At 38.7% G+C, this 25,844-nt stretch overlaps 1 protein-coding gene across 1 annotated transcript; it reads right to left on the minus strand.

The window, feature by feature from the left end:
- Window positions 1-13,018: 13,018 nt before the first annotated feature.
- On the minus strand, window positions 13,019-25,007 carry LOC141908211 (glutamate receptor ionotropic, kainate 2-like). Its single transcript, XM_074798129.1, has 7 exons — window positions 24,740-25,007; window positions 20,682-20,746; window positions 18,053-18,250; window positions 17,387-17,599; window positions 16,637-16,763; window positions 15,454-16,175; window positions 13,019-15,108 (listed from the first exon to the last, which is right to left on the minus strand). Exons 1-7 carry the CDS (start codon window positions 24,801-24,803, stop codon window positions 15,040-15,042), a joined length of 1,458 nt encoding a protein of 485 aa, XP_074654230.1. The 5' UTR covers window positions 24,804-25,007; the 3' UTR covers window positions 13,019-15,039.
- Between the last annotated feature and the right edge of the window lie 837 nt (window positions 25,008-25,844).

A 25,844-nucleotide genomic window follows, 5' to 3' on the forward strand; every position in this document is an offset into this window, starting at 1 on the left:
ACCGAGATCCATTGTGTAAATCGCTTATCAATTCATTTGATGGCCGATACGACGTCATCGTCACGTGACAAATATACTATGATATTTACCATAGTGTATTTTGGTTTGTAATTAGACGAATCAGAAGAAAATTCGTGAAAAATATTCATAAGGAATCGTTTTATGGACACTGTCTTCCCATCGACCGGGCTGGTACAGGGCTCGAAATATTTGCATCGCGAATATTTCCACATGGGTTACGCAGATACTCTATCCTGTAAGCATGTAAGTGGCCAAGGTTCTACTTTCGGTTGAATTCTTCATATATGCACTTTTTGATCCAACGTCATATTGTTCACTGCCTGATATCGATTCAAGCTGGGCGAACAAGAAATTGAGTGATAATTCTATGAAACAGTTGAATACACATTTTTCAACGACTGTTTGTGTTCTCTAATTAGAAGTGGATTCACTTCTCTGAATTTGACGTTTTTGTGCAAAATATTTACCATGTAATATCAAGTTGCCCATCTGTTTTCATATCGCTCGAACGACCGGGCTGAATATAAGAAAGTTCACCACCTAACACGTAAGCATCATCTCCATCACTCAGCATATTTCGTTTGAGTTTTGTTGTGCTAACTAACCTCTGCAAAATCAACGTCTTGAATTGGTTTTTTTAGTTAAAGTACCAAATCTACAATGATAGGTAAGTTATTGAATAACGTTCTTTTCTACGCAAATAGTATTTATCATGTGGCCTATCGCGGAAACGGGTAGTTATTTATTCAGTTATTTCAATCGTCCCATTTTTCTTCTCGCTGCTTCACCATTACATCATCAAAAGTTTACGAAGTTCAGAATTTACAATCATACCTTTCGCAATAAACGTCCATTGTACAAAATACATTCTAAATTCCCGAATGGAATTAAGACTTATATCGACATATTCTGCTTACTATAGTGTTTTGCATGTGCACGCCGATTCAAGAAATCGCGTTTAGAATTGTACGTCTGTCAAGATATCCTTAGATGCATTTTCCTTTTCTCCATTGAATGAACCAGATATAATACGTAGAAAGTTAAGACAAACGGATACTTAGTATATTGAATCTTTAAAGCAAAAAAGCTAAACCTCATAACCATGCAAAAAAAAACATCGATTGTAGTGTTGATAAAGTTAATAGAATTCCTGATTAAAACATACAGTGAACTCTTTCAGAATATCCCTACATCAATTCTATTCTTTGCTGGTAGTATTCTAGAGTGCTTTGCATGTGGTAATTGGTGAATCGCTTTTAGGAAGGGCGTCATCTTTCAAAATAGATAGAATTGTGCCTTTTTTGCAAATAGTTGTGTGAAGCAATCGCTATATGAAGAACGTTAGGGCAAACAAAATCTTGATATTTAAATTCATTTTCAGGCAACATTTCTGAAGTAGTTGTTCCGCTGTGTGGAATTTTTGTGTCCATCTGGGCAATGGCTGCAGCCGATGAAGAAAAAGAACTAGAGACCAATGATTTGGCGAGGTTAATTCGGAGTTTATGCGGCACTGCAGCCGGATGCCCCAATAATGGCAACTACAGCTAAAGAAAAAATTAGTTCTGCGAGTTATCGAGTTCTGGGTTTAGGAATGTTACTTTTCCCGATTTATTCTGTCTCTCAAACGTATAACTACGCATTCTTCAGAAACTATATATTTCGTTTATTTAGATCATTTAGGAAATAAACATATTATAACTGACAATGATTCGATAATAAATCCGAAAATGAATTTCACTTCACCGTGTATTCCCGTGTTATCGGTGTTTATCACGTTATCCCTCTCTCCCTCTCCCCCTCTCTCCCTCTCTCCCCCTCTCCCCCTCTCCCCTTCGATTCCCTTCTCCTTCAAAATCAGATATGACCCTGGGCCCAGTTTCATGATCATGGCTAAAATTTACGACAATGTTGTGGCCACCGGTTCTAAAGCCGATGAAACAATTTACAAGACTTAAGAGAATTCCTGAACTTGAGAGTGCTTCAAATATTCACGCAAAGAGGCGACGCGACGAGCACCTACCCGTAATGAGGATGTAGAAACTATCACTTATCTACTTGACGGCCAATATGACGTCATCGTTACATTACTACATAGTTGCAAGATGTTTACGCGTATGTTATTATTTAGCAATAAGACATAGACGAGAGTGCTTCACTTATATGATAAGTATTCCATGATAGATAAGACAGCAACCCGCGAGTAATATCTGTTTTTGTCTGAAATCTACGTGAAAAGCACGAAGAATAGACAATGAAACGACGTTTATTCCACATTCATTGATGTATATAATGTATACACAATACAATCATTATTTCATATAAAGACGGACTTCGTATTTCCCATTCTAAAAATCATTATTTTGGTTCGTGAGGATGAGACAAATATATTTCCATTTTCGTGGACACTTCCCGCCCACGAGACCGAGCTGCTACATGTCTGGAAGTTTTGCATCATAAATATCTTATATAAGACCTCAACGACGCTTTATTCATTCCACATTCATTTATAAAAATAAGGCGAATTATCCTGAAAATCGTATTTATCCGGGCATAATCAAATTTGATTTGGTCTAAATGTTGAATTCAACGTGGCATCAAATTCAAATCGATCTATCAAATCGTATCAAATCACTTCCGTAGGTGATTTAGAGATGGCGGACTCACAATTTCTTTTTCACTAGAGAGTTTCTGCCTTTCAATGAGCACGCTCTTACCTGTTTTTGAAAACTCAATGCACGTTGTGTGCCGTCGACAATTCGGATTCTATGCAGATTTTAACGTAAAGATATTTTTTAAAAAGTTTCGACTTCATGCACAGGAACTCGCCGATGGGCTTGGGATACAGTTCCTGGGGTTTTTGATAGTGTATCTGTAATTTGCGTGGTTATTCTGCAATAAATCCGAGAAAAAAACGTCTTGGTACTGATACGTTTAAAAGATAATGGCCGCTGGCTCCACACACGGCGACCTCACAAAATACTGAACAAACTTCGTTTTTCAATCGAAAATCAAAACTTTTATTTTATATGACACTTACTAGTGATATATATGACAGTTATATATGCTATTATTCCATCCGACTGTGAGACACTATCATTTTGTGAAACGTCTTTAGTAGGTCACACGGGCACCTGCTACAAGTATTCCCCTTCTATATTCAAATAAAGCGGGATTTCGTTATGACGTCACTCAGCGGTTGAACGACGCTCGGTGACCACGCCTGTAAAGTTTTTCCTATACGCTCACGTATGGAATACCTCAAGGGCCATACGACTTACAAGTTACGTTTTACCAGTTACGATTTACGTTTTACGAGTTACTTATACATTTCCTTGAATATTCGTTACGACTTCCGTTTTATGAGTTACGAATTACAACTTAAATACGTTTTACGAATTACGAGTTACGATTTACGAGTTAACTGTTGGAGTTTCGGTTCGCAAGAGTTCAAGGACAGTGGCCACGTGGTAGGCATTTCACTGTGTGGGTGTAATTATTGGACGAATAACTGTAACGATGATGGAGCCCAGTGTTTTCAAAAAATAAATACATTTTTTTCTAAATTGATGAATCTTGTTCTAATTATCAAAATCATTTCCAGCTAAGATCTATTGAAATATCGTCTATTAAAATCATCGTGCACGTAACGGGGCAGTCATCAGTCAGTGTGAAATGTATTGTCAGCATTTAATAGATTTTGAGAAGGTTCGCACAGCAGATGGCCAACGCGCAGATTTTCTGCCCTGTAATAGACCACTGCAGTCGAGATTGATTCACTATGTACAATAAATTACTCTTATTATGCTGTTTGAAATGACAATTCGACTTCATTTTGAAACCCGTTCTTTGAATTACGCGCTTCGGATATCCGAAGCCAAGTCAAAAACGTGTAATTCGTAAAACGTAAGTCGTAAATCGTAAGTCGTAACGTATTGTAGGAAATGTATTAGTAACTCGTAAAACGTAACTCGTAATTCGTAAAACGTATTTAAGTTGTAATTCGTAACTCATAAAACGGAAGTCGTAACGAATATTCAAGGAAATGTATTAGTAACTCGTAAAACGTACATCGTAACTCGTAAAACGTAACTCGTAAGTCGTAAAACGTAACTAGTAAGTCGTATGGCCCTTGAGGTATTCCATAGAAAAACGAAGTTTGTTCAGTATTTTGTGAGGTCGCCGTGTGTGGAGCCAGCGGCCATTATCTTTTAAACGTATCAGTACCAAGACGTTTTTTCTCGGATTTATTGCAGAATAACCACTCAAAACACAGATACACTATCAAAAACCCGAGGAACTGTATCCCAAGCCCATCGGCGAGTGCCTGTGCTTCATGATCGAAGGACTCTTAGTTCTAAAGCCAATCTAATAATTTCAAACGAGTCCTAAGATTTGAGACAATTTATGGAGTTACATAGATATACTCTACCCTGTAAGCATGTGGTCAAAGTTCGACTTTCGGTTGAATTCTTCACGTATATGCGCTTATTGATCCATCGTCATATGAAATGTTCACTGTCTGATATCGATTCAAGCTGGACGAACAAAAAATTGCGCGATAATTCTATAAAACAGTTGAATACACATTATTTTCAATTGACGTTTGTATTTTCCTATTAGAACTGGATTCAAATTCTCTTCATTCTACCTTTTGACGGAGCAGAATATTTGCAATGTAATATCAAGTTGCCCATCTGTTTCCAAATCGCTCGAGCGACTGGGCTGCATATAAGGAGCTAAACGCGTAAACATAATCTCTACCACTCAGCATTTTAGTTTGAATTTTGTTTTGCATATACACGTATAACTAACCCCTACAAAATCAACGTCTTGAATTGGTTCTGTTAGTTACAGTACATAATATACAATGATAGGTAAGTTATTGAATAATGATTCTTTCAACGCTAATAGTATTTATCGTCTATGTCCTATCGCGGAAACGGGCAGTTTCTTTCAGTTATTTTCATCGTCACTTTTTTCTGTTTGCTGCTTTACGTTTAACATCGTCAATAGGTCATGAAATTCTGAAGAATGTTCTATATACAAAATACATGGTTAGTTAAATGCCCGAATGGTTGTCAGACTTATATCGACATATTCTGCTAATCTAGTGTTTTGCATGAGCACGCCGATTCAAGAATGGCTTTTAGAATTGTACGTCTTTCAAGATATCCCTCGATTTCCTAACCCCTAAAAAATCAACGTCTTGAATTGGTTCTGTTGGTTACAGTACATAATATACAATGATAGGTAAGTTACTGAATAATGATTCTTTCAACGCTAATAGTATTTATCGTCTATGTCCTATCGCGGAAACGGGCAGTTTCTTTCAGTTATTTTCATCGTCACTTTTTTCTTCTTGCTGCTTTACGTTAACATCGTCAATAGGTCATGAAATTCTGAAGAATGTTCTATATACAAAATACATGGTTAGTTAAATGCCCGAATGGTGGTCAGACTTATATCGACATATTCTTCTAATCTAGTGTTTTGCGTGAGCACGCCGATTCAAGAATCGCTTTTAGAATTGTACGTCTTTCAAGATATCCCTCGATTTCCTATTTGAATCAGATATTGTACGTAGAAAGTGAGGACAAACTGATTCGTAATATATTGTTTCTTATAAGCAAATAAGTATAAGTTCATCACAATGCAAAAAAAACATTGATTGTAGTTAATCAAGTTGATAAAATCGGTACACAGCGAAGTATTCTGTAGTGCTTCATACGTGGTAATTAGAGAATCGCTTTTAGGAAGAGCGTCATCCTTCAAAATAGATTGAATTTTACTTTTTTGCAAATAATTGTGTGAAGCAATCACTTTAATATAGAACGTAAGGGCAATATAAACCTTGATATGTACATTTATTTTCAGGCAACATTTCTGATATAGTTGTTCCGCTGTGTGGAATTGTTGTGTCCTTCTGGGCAATGGCTTCAGCCGATGAAGAAAAAGAACTAGAGACCAATGATTTGGCGAGGTTAATTCGGAGTGTATGCGGCACTGCAGCCGGATGCCCCAGTAGTGGCAGCAACTCCGGCTAAAGAAAAATATTACTTCTGCGAGTTATCGAGTTCTGGCTTTAGGAATCTTTTCCTGATTTGTTCTGTCTCTCAAACGCATAATTACGCATTCTTTAGAAACTATATATTTCGTTTATTTAGTTCATTTAGGAAATGAACATTATAAATGACAATGATTCGATAATAAATCCGAAAATGAATTTCACTTCACCGTGTATTCCCGTGTTATCGGTGTTTATCACGTTATCCCTCTCCCCCTCTCGCCCTCTCTCCCTCTCCCCCTCCACGCACTCCCTCTCTCCCTCTCCCCTCACTTCCTTTCCCCATCTCTCCCTCTGATTCCCTTCTCCTTCAAAATCAGATAAGACCCTGGGGCCAGTTTCATGATCATGGCTCAAATTTAAGACGACGTTGATTTCTGAACTTGAGAGTGCTTCAAATATTCACGCAAAGAGACGACGCGACGAGCACCTTACCGTTATCAATTAACATTCAACTGACAATGAGGATGTAGAAACTATCACTTATCTACTTGACGGCCAATATGACGTCATCGTTACATTACATAACTACATAGTTGCAAGATGTTATTGTTTAGCAATAAGACATAGATGAGAGTGATTCACTTATATAATATATTTATTTCCACTAAATATTACAATATATCATTATACATTATAAAAATGAGTTAAATGAAATATTTGAAATATTTTAATATTAAGCAGGGGAGACTTGAAGAAGCCAGTTAAGACTTATGTCAAACGTACAAGTCCCCCAACACGCAAAGAACCACACTATGATAAGTATTCCATGATAAGACAGCAACCCGCGAGTAATATCTGTTTTGGTCTGAAATCCACGTGAAAAGCACGAAAAATAGACAATGAAACGACGACGCTTTATTCATTCCACATTCATTTATAAATATAAGGCGAATTATCCTGAAAATCGTATTTATCCGGGCATAATCAAATTTGATTTGGTCTAAATTCAACGCAGCATCAAATTCAAATTAATCAACCAAATCGTATCAAATCACTTCCGTAGGTGATTTAGAGATGGCGGACTCACAATTTCTTTTTCACAAGAGAGTTTCTGCCTTTCAATGAGCACGCTCTCACCTATTTTTGAAAACTCGTGGGACTCATAGTTCTAAAGCCAATCTAATAATTTCAGACGAGTCCTAAGATTTGAGACAATTTATGGAGTTATGTAGATACTCTACCCTGTAAGCATGTGGTCAAAGTTCGACTTTCGGTTGAATTCTTCGTGTATATGCGCTTAGTGATCCATCGTCATATGAAATGTTCACTGTCTGATATCGATTCAAGCTGGACGAACAAGAAATTGCGCGATAATTCTATAAAACAGTTGAATACACATTATTTTCAATTGACGTTTGTATTTTCCTATTAGAAGTGGATTCAAATTCTCTTCATTCTACCTATTGACGGAGCAGAATATTTGCAATGTAATATCAAGTTGCCCATCTGTTTTCAAATCGCTCGAGCGACCGGGCTGCATATAAGGAGCTAAACGCGTAAACATAATCTCTACCACTCAGCATTTTAGTTTGAATTTTGTTTTGCATATAAACGTATAACTAACCCCTAAAAAATCAACGTCTTGAATTGGTTCTGTTAGTTACAGTACATAATATACAATGATAGGTAAGTTATTGAATAAAGATTCTTTCAACGCTAATAGTATTTATCGTCTATGTCCTATCGCGGAAACGGGCAGTTTCTTTCAGTTATTTTCATCGTCACTTTTTTCTGTTTGCTGCTTTACGTTTAACATCGTCAATAGGTCATGAAATTCTGAAGAATGTTCTATATACAAAATACATGGTTAGTTAAATGCCCGAATGGTTGTCAGACTTATATCGACATATTCTGCTAATCTAGTGTTTTGCATGAACACGCCGATTTTCAAGAATCGCTTTTAGAATTGTACGTCTTTCAAGATATCCTTCTATTTCCTTTTTAATCAGATATTGTACGTAGAAAGTTAGGACAAACGGATTCTTGATATATTGTTTCTTATACGCAAATAAGTGTAAGTTCATCACAATGCAAAAAAAACATTGATTGTAGTTAATCAAGTTGATAAAATCGGTACACAGCGAAGTATTCTGTAGTGCTTCGTACGTGGTAATTAGATAATTAGAGAATCGCTTTTAGGAAGAGCGTCATCTTTCAAAATAGATTGAATTTTACTTTTTTGCAGATAATTGTGTGAAGCAATCACTATATAGAATGTATGGGCAATATAAACCTTGATATGTACATTTATTTTCAGGCAACATTTCTGATATAGTTGTTCCGCTGTGTGGAATTTTTGTGTCCTTCTGGGCAATGGCTGCAGCCGATGAAGAAAAAGAACTAGAGACCAATGATTTGGCGAGGTTAATTCGGAGTTTATGCGGCACTCGAGCCGGATGTCCCTTAAAATAATATATCTGCGAGTCATCGACTGCTGGATTGTTTAGGGATGTTACATTTCCCGATTTTCCCTGCTTCTCAAACGTATAATTACGCATTATTTAGAAACCATATTTCGCATATTTAGTTCATTTAGGAAATAAATCTATAACTGACAATAATTCGATAAAAATTCCGAAAATAAATTTCATTTCACCGTGTTCCCGTGTTATCGATGTTTTTCATGTTTTCCCACTCTCCCTCTCTCCCTCTCTCCCTCCCTCTCTCCCCCCTCTCCCTCCGTTCCCTCCCTCTATCTCGCTCCCTTTTCCTCTTTCTTCAAAATCAGATATTATCCAGGGGCCAGTTTCATGGCTTAAATTTAAAACGATTTTGTGGCCACCAGTTCTAAAGCCGATAAAACAACTTACGACATGCCTCAAGACTTAAGATAATTCCTGAACTTGAGTGTGCTTCAAACATTCACTCAATGAGACGCGACAAGCACCTACCCGTTATCAATTAACACTCAATTGATAATGAGGATGTAGAAACTATTGCATATTCATTTGACGGACAATAGGACGTCATCTTTACACTACATAGTGGCAAGATGTTTACGCGTATGTTATTGTTTAGCAATAAGACATAGACGAGAGTGCTTCACTTATATGATAAGTATTCCGTGATAAGACAGCAACCCGCGAGTAATATCTGTTTTGGTCTGAAATCCACGTGAAAAGCACGAAAAATAGACAATGAAACGACGACGCTTACTCATTCCACATTCATCTATAAATATAAGGCGAACTATCCTGAAAATCCGGGCATAATAAAATTTGATTTGGTCTAAATGTTAAATTCAACGCGGCATCAAATTCAAATTGATCAACCAAATCGTATCAAATCACCTCCGGAGGTGATTTAGAGATGGCGGACTCACAATTTCTTTTTCAAAAGAGAGTTTCTGCCTTTCAATGAGCACGCTCTTAGCTGTTTTTGAAAACTCAATGCATGTCGTGTGCCATCGACTAATCGTTTTAGAATCCATGATCAGTGTTATCAAATGGAAAACCCTATCAAAGCTGCCCCGAATTTCATCTTCTAGGAACTAGGAAATCGGCACAAACTAAACTCACCGTCGGTTCGACGGCAAATCTTTTATTTCACATATAATGATAAACGTACACAGTCATATACATATGATATAAATATATATAAATAATCGATTAAAATTAATTTCGTCATCGAATGAATTGAGCGTATTGAAATTCAAACTCGTAGCACTATAAAACTTCACTAGTGTAAAGTGGGTTCGAAATGCTATCGTTTGACAAATTGAAAACCTGTCGCATGGAGTAAGTTAACCCTATACTCTCGAATTCAATTATATCAGTCTGGTCATTAGAATTTCTCTCACTTTCACTGAGAGCACTGTGTTTGGGCCTCTGGAAAAGCTTTCTGTGCAACTGTTCGCAAGAATCAGCCATCTTGATTCTGATCGGGCCAGTTTTTGGGCTGCGGATGTGTCTAAAGTGTAGATACATGCATAACCGAGGTACCAAGACGATCCATTGAAGCCTCTTTCAATCTCCCCAAAAAATAGGATTTCAGTCTACGGACGAATGGACGGACGAAAAGTGAACTCGTTTTAAATGGCGCGCGTCGTCACCGTTCCAACACGCGAAGAGAGGATACACAGTCGGATAGCTCGCGCCGAGAGCGTCGAAATTTCTCTTGCTAGGCAACATCAAATGACGGGCGAGGAAGCTAGGCTTCAGCTGTTTTTTGTTGTTGCGAAGCCAATCTAACACTTCAGTAGAATTTTTTAAGATTTGAGACAAATGAACTTGTCGAGAGTGCATCAAACATTCAGTCAAGCGAGCAAAACGACGAGCACCCCACCCGTAATCATTGCCAGAATGACAACGAGGATGTTGAAACTATGAATCGCTTATTCATTAGACGGCCAATATGACGTCAACGTTACACTACATAACTAGATAGTTGCAAGATGTTTAGGCGTAAGCCCCGAACATACTATGCGATTTTATTCGCACAACGTCTGCGATTAGAGATTTCGCAGCGAAATTCGCACAGTGTGTTCGCGGCCGTAGCGATAAAAACAATAAGGCAATAATGCTTCATTTAGTATTTCATAATAACACATCGAACCGCGAGTAATATCTGTTTTGGTCAGAAGTCCACCTGAAAAGCAAGAAAAAAAATAGACAATAAAACGACGTTTATTCCACATTCATTGATGTATATAATGTATACACAATACAATCATTATTTCATATAAAGACGGACCTCGTATTTCCCATTCTACAGGAATTTTATTTACGTTAGGAAATAAAATGTTTTATGAGAGCCAGCGTAGTTCATCTATCACGAGATCAAACACGTGTCTTATCACTTGTTGAACTCCGCCCACTGAGTAACCTCGTGGCGATTCAGTCCGTCTGAGTTTCCTAGACGCATACGTGCTATTAAAACCCACCCTTATGTCCCATCCCCTGTTGGAAATCGATGTGTAAACTGCTTTCCCAGATTATCTCGGAGGATTCTATTAACATTTATTGTGACTTTGTATTAGGCACTTTTTGGGCCAACCTTTTTGCAAAATTCTGTTTTAATCAGGAATATTTGCATTTCCGTCATTTCTGTAAATAAATGACCTTTCATCAATCAATCACACAATCTTCTTAATTTTGCTACACATCTAGTTCGGTGTTTTATTCTCACGGAGCAAGGGGTATCATAAAAACCATTATTTTGGTACGTGAAAACGAGACAAATATACTTCCATTATCGTGGACACTTCCCGCCCACGAGACCGAGCTGCTACACGTCTCGAAGCATTTGCGTCATAAAAATCTTATATAAAACCTCAATGTTCTACTTTCGGTTGAAAAATAAGTATATTCACTTGCCTATTCCATCCATCGTCATAGCTTACACTGTCTGGCTGTTGAACTATATCGATTCAAGCTGGACTAACAAGAAATCGCGCGATAGCTCTCTATGAAACCCCTCGAGTACACATCATTCTGAACATGTTTGTAATTCTATAATCGAAAGTGGATTCAAATTCGCGAATGGCTAAACTTTTAAGATCGGAATATTTGCAATGTAATATCAAGTTGCCCATCTGTTTTCAAATCGCTCGAGCGACCGGGCTTCATATAAGGAGTTCTCCCAAACACGTAAGCATTATCTCTATCACTCGGCGTATTTAGTTTGTAGTTTTGGTGTGCGCATAAGTTGACCACTTACTCCTTCTAACATCGGCGTCTTGAATTGCGTAGGTTGTATAAGTTCCAGTACATAATCTACAATGATAGGTAAGTTATTTAATAATGTTTCTTTCAACGCAAATAGTATTTATCTTCTAAACTGTGTTCAATCAACAGTTCATGTATACTTTTATCTACTTTACCTCGCGCCGCAATAGACGCCCGTTATACAAAACACGTAGTCAGTTAAATACCCGAATATATCAGAGACATATTATATCAACCCACGTATTCTGGTGATCTTAGCATTTTGTGCAGGCTGATTTGATAATTCGCCTTTCAAATTATCCCTAGATGAATTTTCATTTTTGCATTGAATTATGAACCGAATACGATATGTGGAACGTTCAAACGGACTAAATTCTTAATAGGAACAATTATTTTTCAGGCAAAATTTCTGAATTTATTGTTCCGCTTTGTGGAATTTTCGTGTCCATCTGGGCAATGGCTGATGCAGCCGATGACGAAAAAGAAAAAGAGACCGATTTGGTGAGGTTATATCGGGTTATATGCGGCAATCCAACCCCATGCAACACAGCTGGCTACAGATTACCAAGCTAATGAAAATCATCATTTTCGCGAGTCGTCGGGCGCTGGGTTAAAGGAATACTATTACGAAGTTTTCGCGTCCCGATATTTCCTACCTCTCAAACGTATAATCTAACATCCTTTACAAACTATATTTCGTCTATTTAGTGAATTTTAGTGGATTTGAGAAAACCAATCTATGGCTATCAATTATTCGATTAAAAGCCGAAAATAAATTTCATTTCACCTTATTCCCGTGATCTCAGTATTTTTCATGTATTCTCGTGACTATTCGTTCATATGATCCATGATGGGCCAGATTCATAGGCATGGCTTTAATACAAGACGAGTTTATGACCACCAGTTCTAAAGCCGACCAAACAATTGAAGACAAATCTTAAGCTTTGAGACAATTTATGGAATTGAGAGTGCATCAAACATTCAGTCAAGGAGACGAAGCGACGAGCACCAACCCGTAATCAATTAACATTCAACTGACAATGAGGATGTAGAAACTATCGTATAAATCGCTTCTTCATTTGACGGCCAATATGATGTCATCGTTAGATTACATACTACACGGTTGCAAGATATTTAGGTGTTCCTTTTAGTTTAGCAATAAGACATGGGCGAGAATGCTTCACTTGGTATTTCATGATAAGACAGCGAACCGCGCCAGTAATATCTTTTTCAGTCCGAAATCACGTAAAAAGCACGAAAAATAGACAATGAAATGACGACGCTTTATTTATTTCACATTCATTTATAAATGTAATGCAATGTTCACATATAATTATGATTTGATATAAAGACAGCCCTCGTATATTCCATTCTATGTTATAGTGTAGTTTGGCGAACTCGCAGACAAAATGTCAATTCACTAGCCGTAGACATATCATTAAACATACGGAATTATGTTGCGTCTTACGCCACGGAATCGAAACTTTCATTCTGAATTCCCGTACTATTATAAGTGCTTACTTTATAGAACGAATCAGATTTTACGAAGAACGTTCGTGGCAAAGATGCATAGTTTGGTAAAATGCATGCTTTAAAACATCGTATTATACAAACACTGATGGAAAATATTATAATATGTAAAATTTCCAGAAAAAACGACATAGTCTCATTCGCGTGGCTCGTAGAAAGTATCCGCCAGTTAAACCTTTCAGAATAGTAGCAAAATAGTCATATGTCCGTTATTCTTTAAATGATTTTTAAGATTCAGTCGAAATATTTCAGCATCTGTGAATTTTCTGAAAAAGATTCCTACAAATTTGCTCGAGGCCTTTATGATAATATTGTGGAATTGACAAAATGCGGAGCTTCATTTCACGCCGAGGCAGACACACAATATATGTATTCTTTAGTAAACGTCATATTTTTCCATATTCCAAAGTAACCAAACCCATAGAGCGCAATAACATTTCTATCTATCTTCCACACGATATTATCATAAAATTGCCATATAGACATACATGTACATATAATATGTATATTTTAACACGAGGACGCGTACAAAATATATAATGTATTAATTAATATCGTAATATCATAATATAATATAAAGTGGTCATTTTAAATATAATCAAACAAGAAATATTCGTTTTATAGAATATATATATATATATGTATATATGAGTACATCGCTATAACTAATAGTACTTTACCATTTTTCTCAATTTCAATTAAAATAGCTTTGTATATATGTATATGATTTACAGAGAAAAACGTTCTTAACATTGCTGCCGCGAGAAGAACACGCTAAACGCCACGCCGTCTTAGATACGATGATAGAAATATCGTTGTATCGTCCACGACAAAAAATCTATACGACTGATTTTTTTTTTCGAAAAGCATTGTTTTTTTTCCTAGTTTATCTAAAATCCGATCGATAAAAAATACCCCTAAACGGCACACACCTCGAGGTGGACTGCGAATAAAAATTGAAGCTTACTTATGATAAATGAGACACGCTGAATATCCTATGACATATAATGAATAAAATTCGCTTATATTTGCGCATATTTGCAATTCCACGGTCATGATGGCACTGTTGGCCCTACACAGCCGACCAGTCCAATCTCAGTGTACTTGAGTCTGCACCGAGGAATCGCTTTTGTAAATCGTCCGAAAAATTTCTATCATATAAGTACACATATCTATTGAGTGCTATGGTAAAGCTAGACGCTAACTAATATTCATATTGACAAGAAACCGATTATTTATTTCAAAACTTTAATCGAATGCGTCGTAGTCGCGAATCGGCAGATAAACGTTCATCTAAATACGAGTAAATTTTGTAACACACCTAGAAAAGTGAAATACGACAGATTACATAATCCTGAGGGTTTTCATCAAGCAGAATTTAGAAGCTATAGACTTTGAGGCTATTTAACTCTTTATGCTATCCGGCTCCAGTTGCTAAGTCGCGATCCGAGTCCCAGAGTCTAAACTCTTAAACCAAATGGGAATCAAATGCGTTACATCGATTCTTCAAAACACATTGAATTCCAAAGTCAAAACTTTAACCGATGAATATATGGAACATCCCCCTGTATTGTCCGCGTATAATTTCAGACAAGGCTCGTAAAATTAGTCAATACACATTTTCTTGTACGATTGCGGATCTTAGTTTATTGAATTCCTTCATTGTGACCATTTCACGTTATAATCTGCCTATTCTTCATTGTTGTTACGACGAAATTCCTTTTACATCTCCCAGTTCTTCTGTTCTCATTTGCTTTACGCTTGAGCCTCTTCGTCGGTTTTCAGTTTCATTTCTTCAGCTTCTCCGGCATCGTTTTCATCGGCCTTAATGAAATGTAAAGTTGATCAAAAGGTAGAATATGTACAAATTTTATCGGCAAAGTAAGGGTTTATTACACTACTAAAAGAGCGTTGTTGTATGGCACAGAATGGTCCTGAAAGTATTCGTTGTTAGATTGGTTATTACAAATGATATTCTGCTCTAAATGCGTTTAGACAGTATAGACCTGACTGTGCAACTCGTCTATGTTTTAAACCCCAAAGCTAAGTTGCACTGTCTTGTTGACTACGCAATTCCGTCGTAAGACTGGTCTGGCAACACTAGCCCAGGTTAATTTCGGATTCTTGACTTACTAAACGGAATAAGTCACTGGTCGTACTAGTTCTTACCTTTCCTTTATTCGAGTTTTTCTTCTTATGAATGCAAATCTCGATTATGAAGGCGATCAACGAGATGATGATACCGATGATGAGTACGAGCAAGGCGCCGCCGAACTCGTCCAAACCGACCGACGTGTCGCCGTACATCTTACCACCACTAGCCGGTATATACTGCTCGTCGTTGACGCGGAATCGCTTGCAACTTTCACCGGAAACGAACCACTTGCGGTTGAGCGCGTGCAGCTTGCCTTCACCTTGCATTCTCAGCAAGGCGATGTCCAGACGACTTCTCAGTTGCGAGTTCTTCGCCACGGCGAACCCGTAACCTCTGCTGTTCACCGGGCGTCCGACGATAACCAAATCGCATTCGGGATTTCGACGAGTTGTATATTCGATCATTGGTTCTTCGCCGATGAAGGCATACGACTCGTTGAGCGCTCGGTTCATGCCTCCGGTTACCGTCTTGGCTACTTGCAGATTCTTGAACATCTTCTTGTAGGTTTCGGTGGTGGAGTTTCGGAAGAACGAGTACGTCGAGCCTTTATCAACGGTACCGAAGTTGATGCCGGAACTCGCCAGTTCTTCGACGCTGCTCACGCGTGGTTTAGTGTTGAGGGTCGCGGCGCTTCGCACCATGCCGGAAATGTAGGTGACGAGGAAGACAAGACTGAAAAACCACCAGAAGGCGACCAGAATTCTGACTGAAATTGCTGCTGGACGGATTGTACTACCTGCCATAGAGAAAATAACATACGTTTATTTCCTTGAAAGTTATATGATTGCGTGAAGGAAAAACAGAAAGATTTAAAGTTAAACATAAAACGATAGCAAGTAACACATATTTCCTTAAAATGGAAATATACAAAATTACCATAATTACATGACTACATGACAAAGTTTTGCTCTAAAGAAGTGAAAAACGAGAAGTTGGAAATTTAGCTGGAAATTTGCGTTCATTTGAAGCATTATAAATCTTGTGAGTGTTGGTGTTGCCATGAAAATCTCGGGATGCCCAATGGAACAAGCCTGTAGTGAGTAAATTAACCAATTATTGAACACGCAACGCTAGAAATGTGGAATTGAAGTCCAAACATAGCTGCAGGCATAGGAACTCGGGACTTTGCGGGTAATGCATACAAGGTATCATAGATTTAAATGGCTAATGATCGTATATATCTTTTCTAACTTGCACCTTGTAAGAAAAGACTGCTCAACATCAGCCACAAGCTTTTATTGATGGCGAATCTATCGTATTTCGTCGCTTCTTGCTTCGTTTCGTACGGGTTGAAATGCATGTACAATGCCAGAATAACGCCGACCTGAATTGAGAGGGAAAAATGGGGAACTTTTATTAACATCATTCGAGCGTTCTGAATATTGCTACATCGCGCGCGCGTACAAAGCATTATAGGTCTTCTATCAACCCGTTAGAAAAATAATGGATTGTAACATGTTTGAAGATGAAGGAAATACCGAACATAAAAACATGAAAGGCATTTAGTCATCTTAGATGCTTTCACTGGAGATTAGAGATGTATCAGCCGTGTATGATGTGAGCCGTGACATCAATGTAATAATGATATCTCCGCATAAAAATCACGCGCTTAAGAAGCGATGTCATTTGTCACTTGATGGCGACGGCGTCTTCCCGAACTAGAGATGCACGAGCACCATTGGTAAATCGATAGCAGTTTTATAGACAAGTCTTCGCCTGAACATAAGTGCTAGTTCAACTATCGTTCGAGGGCTGGTATATTTCTCCTAAGAATTTTGGCAGTACGTTGCAGTGGTTTTACTGGTAAATTTTCCATCGGACGACCTTCTCAATTGGAACTCAAAATGCGACCTTATTCCCCCCTTCCTCACTCGCTCCCCCTACCTTCCACCCTCCCTCCCTCACTCTCGCCTTTCTTTGTCCGCAACTTGTTTTTGATATACGTACCACAACAAAGGCGATTATAACGGCAATCCATACACCGTACTTCAACGGCGACAGGAAGAAAGCCATCGTAGCCTTAGAGCCAGTCTCCGAACCGAAGTTCGTCTTTTTGCTCATGCCGACGACGATTCCTGTTTGCATGTAAGGTGTCGTGAAGTCGATGACTTTTTCGCGTTCGTGCGTGATTGTCAGCGCTGCAGCGGCAATGTTCGCTTCCTGAAAAATCGAATCAATCTGTGTCTATTAAAACGACGACATCCACTTAGGCCTCTAGCTTCTATACCCATGTCAATTCCGTATGGCATGGGGATTATGACATTAATGATTCTCCGTTTTGAAAGCCCTAACCCATAAGTCGATTCGGAAAACTGATCGCAACGCGTCACACTAGAAGGATATGGTCCCCAGGCTCTGCCGAAATTTAGCTCATTCCAAGCACCGTTTTGATCATCCCGCATATAAAAATTGTACCCATTACTGCCTATCACTAAATGAAACATGGAATGAGAACTTTAGCCAACAAGGAGATTGTTCTAATGTGCGGATCTCCTCCCCTGGATCTAGTTCTAAAACTATTTGTATGTATAGAGGCGATAAAATAAATAGAATTTGGATTTCTTTAGCATTTTTTAGACTCGCGCAGAGGATAGATATCTGTTTCGAACTTACGTCACGAGTAATTTCGCCGACCATTCCGACCCATTGACCGTTTTCTTGAGAGCCGTATTTTCCATCCTTAACCAATATTATCTCGTAAGTTATCGTCATATCCTTGGCAATAGCGTCCAGTAGGTCTTTGATATAACCGAAGTATCGGTCATTACCTTTGGCGCCTGCATTTGTACTCTCAACCAAGTACGGCTTTTCCTGAAAAAAAGTTTTAGAATATTTACAGTTTTCCTCAGAACTTCGCACGAATATTTTCTGGTTTAGTTTCTATATTCAATTGGCTTTATTTACATGTATTTTTTATTTTTTAAGGATTCGAATCTTGGGCGAAACTTTGCAAACTTAAGTGCAACCGAATGTGACATAAGGAATAATGCTAAATTTTTATTTTTGTTTTGAAAGGAAATAGATACATTTCAAATTTGTGAATTCTCGCGTCAGGGAATGTGACTAGTTGTTGTAAACCCTTACTTCTCTGGCCTTTGTCCCCATAAGGGGAAAAAGAAACCTCGAACCAACTGAAAATACCCCCAGTGACTAGGGTTGAATTATCTAGAATAATCGGTTATCCACAACGAGAAAGTTGACGCAGATTAGGGAATGCACCGAAATGACAATACCCCGCACCATTTAAAAACTTTTCTTTTCCCAATCTCTTTCGCTAAGAAATGCGCCATATGTTTATCTAAGTGCACGGGAAAAATGCTTTGTTTAATCTGTCACGCGAATGCGACTGGATTTTATGTATATGCTAGTCGGCTATTCATTTTTTAAGGATCAGTCGACCCAATTTTCGATATAACGAAGCCCGCATCATCAAATAAAAGAACGCTCCTCGCAAATCGTCGCCGCCGACGCTGAAGAGGTATTCATACGCGCTCGTGTGTAATAACCCCGCATATTATACGTATCATAGCGCCAGACAAATGAGTGCCGTGTGTTCGCTTATTTGCGGCGATTACCAACACGTATTTTATCGCTTTCACGAGAAGGGTGTCGAACGTGTCTTGAAGTTGGAAAATATTCCAGACATCGATCGTAGATTTTAAGCCAAATTAGATTGTAAAGCTGTGGTCTTGCTTGTTAACATCTTCGAACGATTAGATAATAACAAAAATCTATAAGAATTATGTATTCTTGATAATGATAGTAGACCTCCGATAAACTCGTCGGTTATCATAGCACAAGCGACCGTCTAAAATTTGATTGAAGAACGAAACCACGAAAGTAACACTCTTAAAGAGGATTTTGACGTTTCAAATGCTATGAGCCATTTTGGGTTTATAGGATTTGAGTAGAAAAGTCGAAATTATCTTATGGCTTTTCTTTAAATTAGGGGTTCTATTCATCCCCATCGCCTGGGCCTTTCTGGGCTGTGGTGAACTGACATTAATCCCCAGTCGCCTCCCTCTAGCTTGATCAAGCTCGCCTCGAAAATCCTATTCGGCGCGAATTTCAAGATTGTTCCCTGGGAAATCGTATCAACTTCTTTGATGCGCACAGTTCAGGGTGATACCGTCCAATCTTTTAAAACAGACTCAGCTTCCCGCAGCGATTGAAATGCGATCACGAATGAAAGGGTTAACCGACGTGCGATGGTTCTATCGCTGCCGGTTTTACATTAGCGCTCGTTGAGTAAGATTCATCCTATTTTTACACGCTAACGACCGCGCGATTACACGTCGAAATTAGCATCTATAACGCACAGATTTACGGCGTAAATTCGAGCCGAAAATTGTGTTAATAACCATACGTCGAGATATAATACACGATGTGAATTCTGATGTCATAAATAAACGCGGCGAGAACTGTGCCGTGCGGTGTCACAGTCAAAGAAAAGGCTCTGGATGCAATTAATACTAGATATAATGATAGAGAACTATGTAGGCGCGTGGTAGGTTCGCCTACTATGTAGGCGCGTGGTAGGTTCACCTACATACTATCAAAATGTGGTGCTTAGTGCCTACCCGCACGACGCAGCGAAACATGTAACACACGGTAACACAGAAACACGGAAACAAACACGACTCAATATTGTCCCCAAAACGCTCGGAAACATGACTGTATCCTGATTCCGTGTTTCCATGCGTCATGTGCGCTGGGCTTAAGCTATGTAGATAGTACAGGACTTTTGAAATCATAATCGTCCGTTCAAATTCTTCATTCCATTTAAGTAATTGATTCGCAAACGCTGTAGATTCGTGTCACTAAACGCCTTAAATTCAATGTAAATCACGTCTTCAACCTTATCAAGATTGTTCTCTTTTTCTATTTTCTCATTTTGATGACATTGTTGACACTGTCTGAATTCAGTTGATTATGTTTCCTTTGTGTAAATGTTCCGCCGCTATCTACAAAGCTTTCGAGACCATCCACGGGTAATGGCGGTTCGTTTTTATCGGCCTATTCTCACGATTTACTCATATATTTGTTCTGCTTTTATGGATGTTTTACTGCAGCGAGCAATTTCTTCTGTTTATATTGAAATAGTGCACTATCGGTAGTACATCGAAAATACTCGAGACACCGAGAAAAAAATCATTCGGAAGAACGTATCGGTACATTTTATGGAAAAACTCTAGGCTTTAAGTGCTTCAGTGAATACGACAACTGCTAATGATATACTTACCAAAATAGTGGTTACGACCGCGTGGGGTTTACCATCTATCACAGGAAGACCATACTTCGTCTGGCCTAAAATGGGAGAATCATTTAGAATATATTAGGATTCTGTGGTGATAGTGCGAGTTTCGATCGTGCAAAGTTTGCCGTAAAATCATTAAACAAATTTTATATCGTTCAATATGATATTGGCTAAAGTTTCAAGTTCGAGGTCGATGCTTATACTGCTCGTTATAAATGTTATTTTTGGATTCGCTGTATTTCGCCACCTTTCATTGTTTTTTTTTCATGTCGTTGTTTATGGTCGGTATCATGATATAGTGACTTTCATCGTCGGCTTTATCTTTAACCACATACACTGGTCGAAGGTTGAGATTGACTACGTGTAAAAACCCATCAACGATATCACATTCTTAAGAGATCTTAGAAATTCTTGTTTAAAGATTATTTTAAGATATGCATAACATGTATGTATTGAAGTTAATATCGGATTTCGATAAACTTTATTTGACAGCTAATATACCAAACGACACCGCAAACCCTTTTTAAAACTAAACTGAAAGTGCACATACGACCTAGCGAAAAATTAGGGTTGATGTCCATGATGCCAGAATACGAACGCATATCCCCGAATTTGTTAGGGGATCGGATATATCAATCAAAGCCCGATGGCCAATGGGCTCCCAAACACGACTTCATGCTTCCTTCGTATAGTCAATTCGTCAGAAACATTATCTTGTATTGTGTGACAAATGGCAATTTCAGGAAGATCGCCATTGATATCTTTACGTAACACCTGTCTCCACAAACGACGATCAACATGTGGAAAATAAATTCATTATGCCTACATAGATATAAAGGCTTGAAACGAAGCCGTCTCCTCCAAGAGTTAAAAAGGCTAAGACTAAAAACCTTAGACTGAAAACTCATAAATCAGCTTCATGCTTTTCAATAAGTCAGAACTATTTTTGCGAAGTGGCTATGCTATCGTGTTTCGGTCATTGCGGTGATGGCGACCAGTTTATTGGCTTCGGTCTGTCATGTCCCATCGCTTGAAAACAACATCATATATTAAGTACCATATATCGGAGAAATGTCTGTCAGGTTCACATCGATGTGAATAGTGTTTGTAGCATATCGACAAGTGGTACGCGTCACCCCACGTCGCTGGTGCGGGATTATATATCGGAGGGAGTGGGGGTGGTAGCGGTAATGGTGCGGCTCTATGAGTCATTGCTGTCAACCCATGTAACGTGGGAACTGAATAGAAACCAGCACTGCGCGCGCGCGCAATGTGATTTTGCGATATTGACGAGGAAGTAAAATGAGCAATATGACTGGGTTTCATACCGAGTTACGCAGCTACTGCTAATTTTGCAGGTAGTTAGGTTGAAAATGCTGATGCGACGATATCGTCGAAATGTTACATTATTTGTGAAACAACGAGGTAGCCCGTCATGTAGGTCTGAACGGCCTTCGTTATCGGTTGCGTCGACGTAACGATACGATTTTCCCTTATACCGCTAATAAAAGAACCATTTCAACCCATCCACAAAGTTAGGATCGAAATTGCTCCTCCATCGTTCATACAGTTTAAAATTGCTTACATAGAGATGTAGTGAAAATAAGCATGATCATGATGATTTGATTACGAAACGTACGCCGAGATGGCAATTTTTGATTTCAGTATTTTCTCAAGGTCTCTCTATCGTATCACACACGTTAATATGTTTTGATATTTGAAAACAATTCGTTCGCTTTATTTGAAATACTACGAGCACTTCTCGCTGGGTATTGAACATCTGTATACATTGAATATTGAGCGTGTTTTATATCGATTGACACGCGGACGTTTATTTGAGAGACTCGTGCGCGTTTCTCCAGACCACGACAGCTGTATATGATATGTGTATGGCGAATCGCGTGTTATTTTGTTTTTGTAAAATGGCTTAATCGAGGCCTTCAAATGATGGCGGCTTGCGGAAACGAGCCGCGAGTCCAACTAAAGCGAAATCTTCGTACGGTGTAACCAAAATAAATGCAAGCATCCGGCAAAACTGGGGATATTGTCGAATGTCAAAATAGCTCGAGGAAACCTTTCGGATCTTTGCTTTTTGTTTCGTAGGTTTTTACCGTATCAGGCATCCAGCATTACCGGATGGCACAAAACAAAATCAGTTAGTATCGATGATTGACGACGTGTCCTCGGCGCGAGGTTTTTATTAATCCGCGAGATGATGATCCCTGGCGAGTGAGTCATTCGATGAAAGAGAAACATCGTTGGCGCATTTTCTCAAGGTCGCGTTATGATGCGCGTCGTTATACGCTGTGTTTACGACCATGCTGCAATCTTGTATCATCGAGCGTCCATGTTCGATGTTACTCGACGTTGACACGGAATAAGGTCACACTCGTACCGGTCGATATCTGCGGACACAACTTATTATTCGAGTTCGTCTTTAGATTGGTTATTAGAGAAAGCGTGGATTACAGTAGAGGAAGTCCTTGGTCCCTGATGCTTGTCCATATTTTGGAATAAGACCCAGGTGCATACAGATTCATACAGTTCTAAGGGCGAACAGCTTTTGTAAAGTTCCTTTAATTTATACTAAATATTTATCGTTTCTATCCATGCCCGCCTATATGAACCATGGTTAATTGATTTACATATTGTATAAGTATTTGTGCATCTCTTTTTTCTTTAAGCTGTATATGGAAATCTGTAAATGCATGAACGCGTGTATGTATGAACCTGTTTTTGTGCTCCACGCAAATGTATTTTTTCTGGAGCAATCAACTAATTGTCACTCCAATGCACATGAATTCCAATTTAGAATTTAGGAGTGAAATAATATCACGATTCAGCGCGTCGCGACGATGAATCTGGGAGAGTGCTTCCAATATTCGACAACGAACATAAATAAAGGAATTCTGAAACTCGATGAAAATCGGCTTTTCAAAGTTCTCCCTCAGTATATCGGGGCGGGTTTGATAGACTGGTAACCGCTTTAAACCGGGGGTTAACTCAATTGAAAATGATTTGAGTTAGCCCCCGAGTTATACATTATTCTATAAAACATTCTATAAAACCGGTCCCGATAACATTTCCGAAAAAAAGGAATTCGTTCGATTTGACATTCCACAATATCCCCAGTTTTGCCGGATGCTTGCATTTTGTTACACACCGTACGAAGATTTCGCTTTAGTTGAACTCGCGGCTCGTTTCCGCAAGTCGCCATCATTTGAAGGCATCGATTAAAGCATTTTACAAAAACAAAATAACACGCGATTCGCCATACCGCCGCCAACCTGCCGCTGAGGTTTTCTCGCTGTAAAACAAACTCTCTTTCTAGTCATCGATTAGAAATCTGTTAGGTACCGCGAGATTTCGCACCCGACAATCGTCGTATTATTAACATTTGAAAATAAAAACTATGTAGATCAACGACGATGCTTGACGAACTGAAACCCTCGACGCGCGGCTAGCGTGCTCTTATAAACATCGCAGCTGGCGTCACTGGCTTCTTATCCAGGGTCGGACATCTTGGATAATCGACCGACGAAGATATCGATCCATGAATAAAATTAGACTTCCATTTTTTTTCTATTCAAAAACGCTCGTACAGGTAGCTTTGAATTTATCGTGTTCTTTAGCTTTACGATTACGTAAATACAGAATACATGAATATGACTAGACGAACAATTCATTCTTGTTTACTCCGGTTTGAAATCCGGTTTGCATTGGCTTTTTGAACGTCGAAACGGGTATTACGACATTCGTCTTTCGTTAAAAAATCCAGCTTAGGTAATAGTCTAGCAATGCGTTTTCTCGAGAATTTTCAACGACGCCTTTTGTTAACGAAATGAAATTTGAATCATAGGCAAGCTCGGAGGGTGGTACAGGATACCGCCGAATCATCGGTTCTTCCTTCTCCGGATGCATAGAAATGGTGAAATATCAGAATACATTTTGTAGGGCCTGCAACTCCAACACCGGACCAAAAAAGAAATGAACAACGCCCCCCGTATTTTCAAGTTATTTCCCAGTTTTCGTTTTGCACTTACCTACTGCAAGTCCGATAAGCGACAATGCAACGACCAAAACGACTGAATACGCCTTTCTAACCATCTCGTTTCGATTCTAAATCCGAAAATATTTCAGATCGCTCCTTTTGAAAATTGATTCTCGTGCCGCCTCTACTTCTACAACAGCTATCTGCGCTCTTCGTTCTTTCCCGCTGCGTCTGCGCCGTGCAATGCAAAACAACCACGCCACAACACGAACTCTCAACAGCTCGTAACACAACAGACGGCGGGGCCGCGCTGCGTGTTGATGTCGCTAATGCAATTATGCCGCGCATAATAGTAGTCGCAGCTATGATATGCAAACAAAAAGAATTGTTCGAAAAAAGCAGCGATGTAGTTCAGACGGTTACGTACACGAATTTGCTTGATTTTCAGGGTAGGGTGTTGTTGATCGAAGGCGGTAAAACCCATTTTATCATTTATGAAATAATGCCGTGAGGTGATCTAAAATGATGATCGTTTTTTAAGATTTGTTTTCTCCGCGTCCGCCGTCGGGTTTTGATATCCAGGTCGCGATTTTCATGAAAATGGTGTAAATACACAAGGCTATGTATACTTTGCTGACGGTGGAGAGAGGACAATGGCTTTACAGCGACTCGTGAGTGTTTGTGGAGTTCGGCAGGGTCGAACGTGCGTCCCGAGAAGATATCGAGAATTGGGGTTAAAAGCAAAATGATCGGCAATTTATTCTGAAAGAATTACACCTCAAATAATATGTGACGCTCAAGCCTACTTTCGTTTATACCGTGCTGGGGGATGTGAATAGTGAAGATATTACATAACGACCTGTTTGATATTATTTATTATCATACAAATGTCAAACGGAGAAAGCCAACAAAAAGTCATTATTAGGTCATATATACATGTATAATTGCGATCGTGTCGTGAATGAAAAAAGTACGTGCTGGATATAATATGTGACACACGATGATTTCTGCGCAAATATGATTAATCATAATTAATCGTTTTTTAAGAGGCTTTATTGATATAGTGCAGTTTATTATATGGCCGTATAATGCATGGGCGTAGATACAGATACAGAAATAGAAACAGGGTTGGCTACCTGGGCGAACGTCGGTTATCG

This window comes from Tubulanus polymorphus, chromosome 7, assembly GCF_964204645.1.
Source record: "Tubulanus polymorphus chromosome 7, tnTubPoly1.2, whole genome shotgun sequence".
Classification (NCBI taxonomy): Eukaryota; Metazoa; Nemertea; class Palaeonemertea; order Tubulaniformes; family Tubulanidae; genus Tubulanus; species Tubulanus polymorphus.

Excerpts from the sequence above, each read along its gene's own strand:
- LOC141908211 (XM_074798129.1), bottom strand. The coding sequence starts at position 24,803 with ATGGTTAGAAAGGCGTATTCAGTCGTTTTGGTCGTTGCATTGTCGCTT. Across the intron at positions 17,600-18,052 it reads TCGGCGAAATTACTCGTGAC|GAAGCGAACATTGCCGCTGC; the intron begins GTAAGTTCGAAA and ends TCGATTTTTCAG. Across the intron at positions 16,764-17,386 it reads TTATAATCGCCTTTGTTGTG|GTCGGCGTTATTCTGGCATT; the intron begins GTACGTATATCA and ends CTCTCAATTCAG.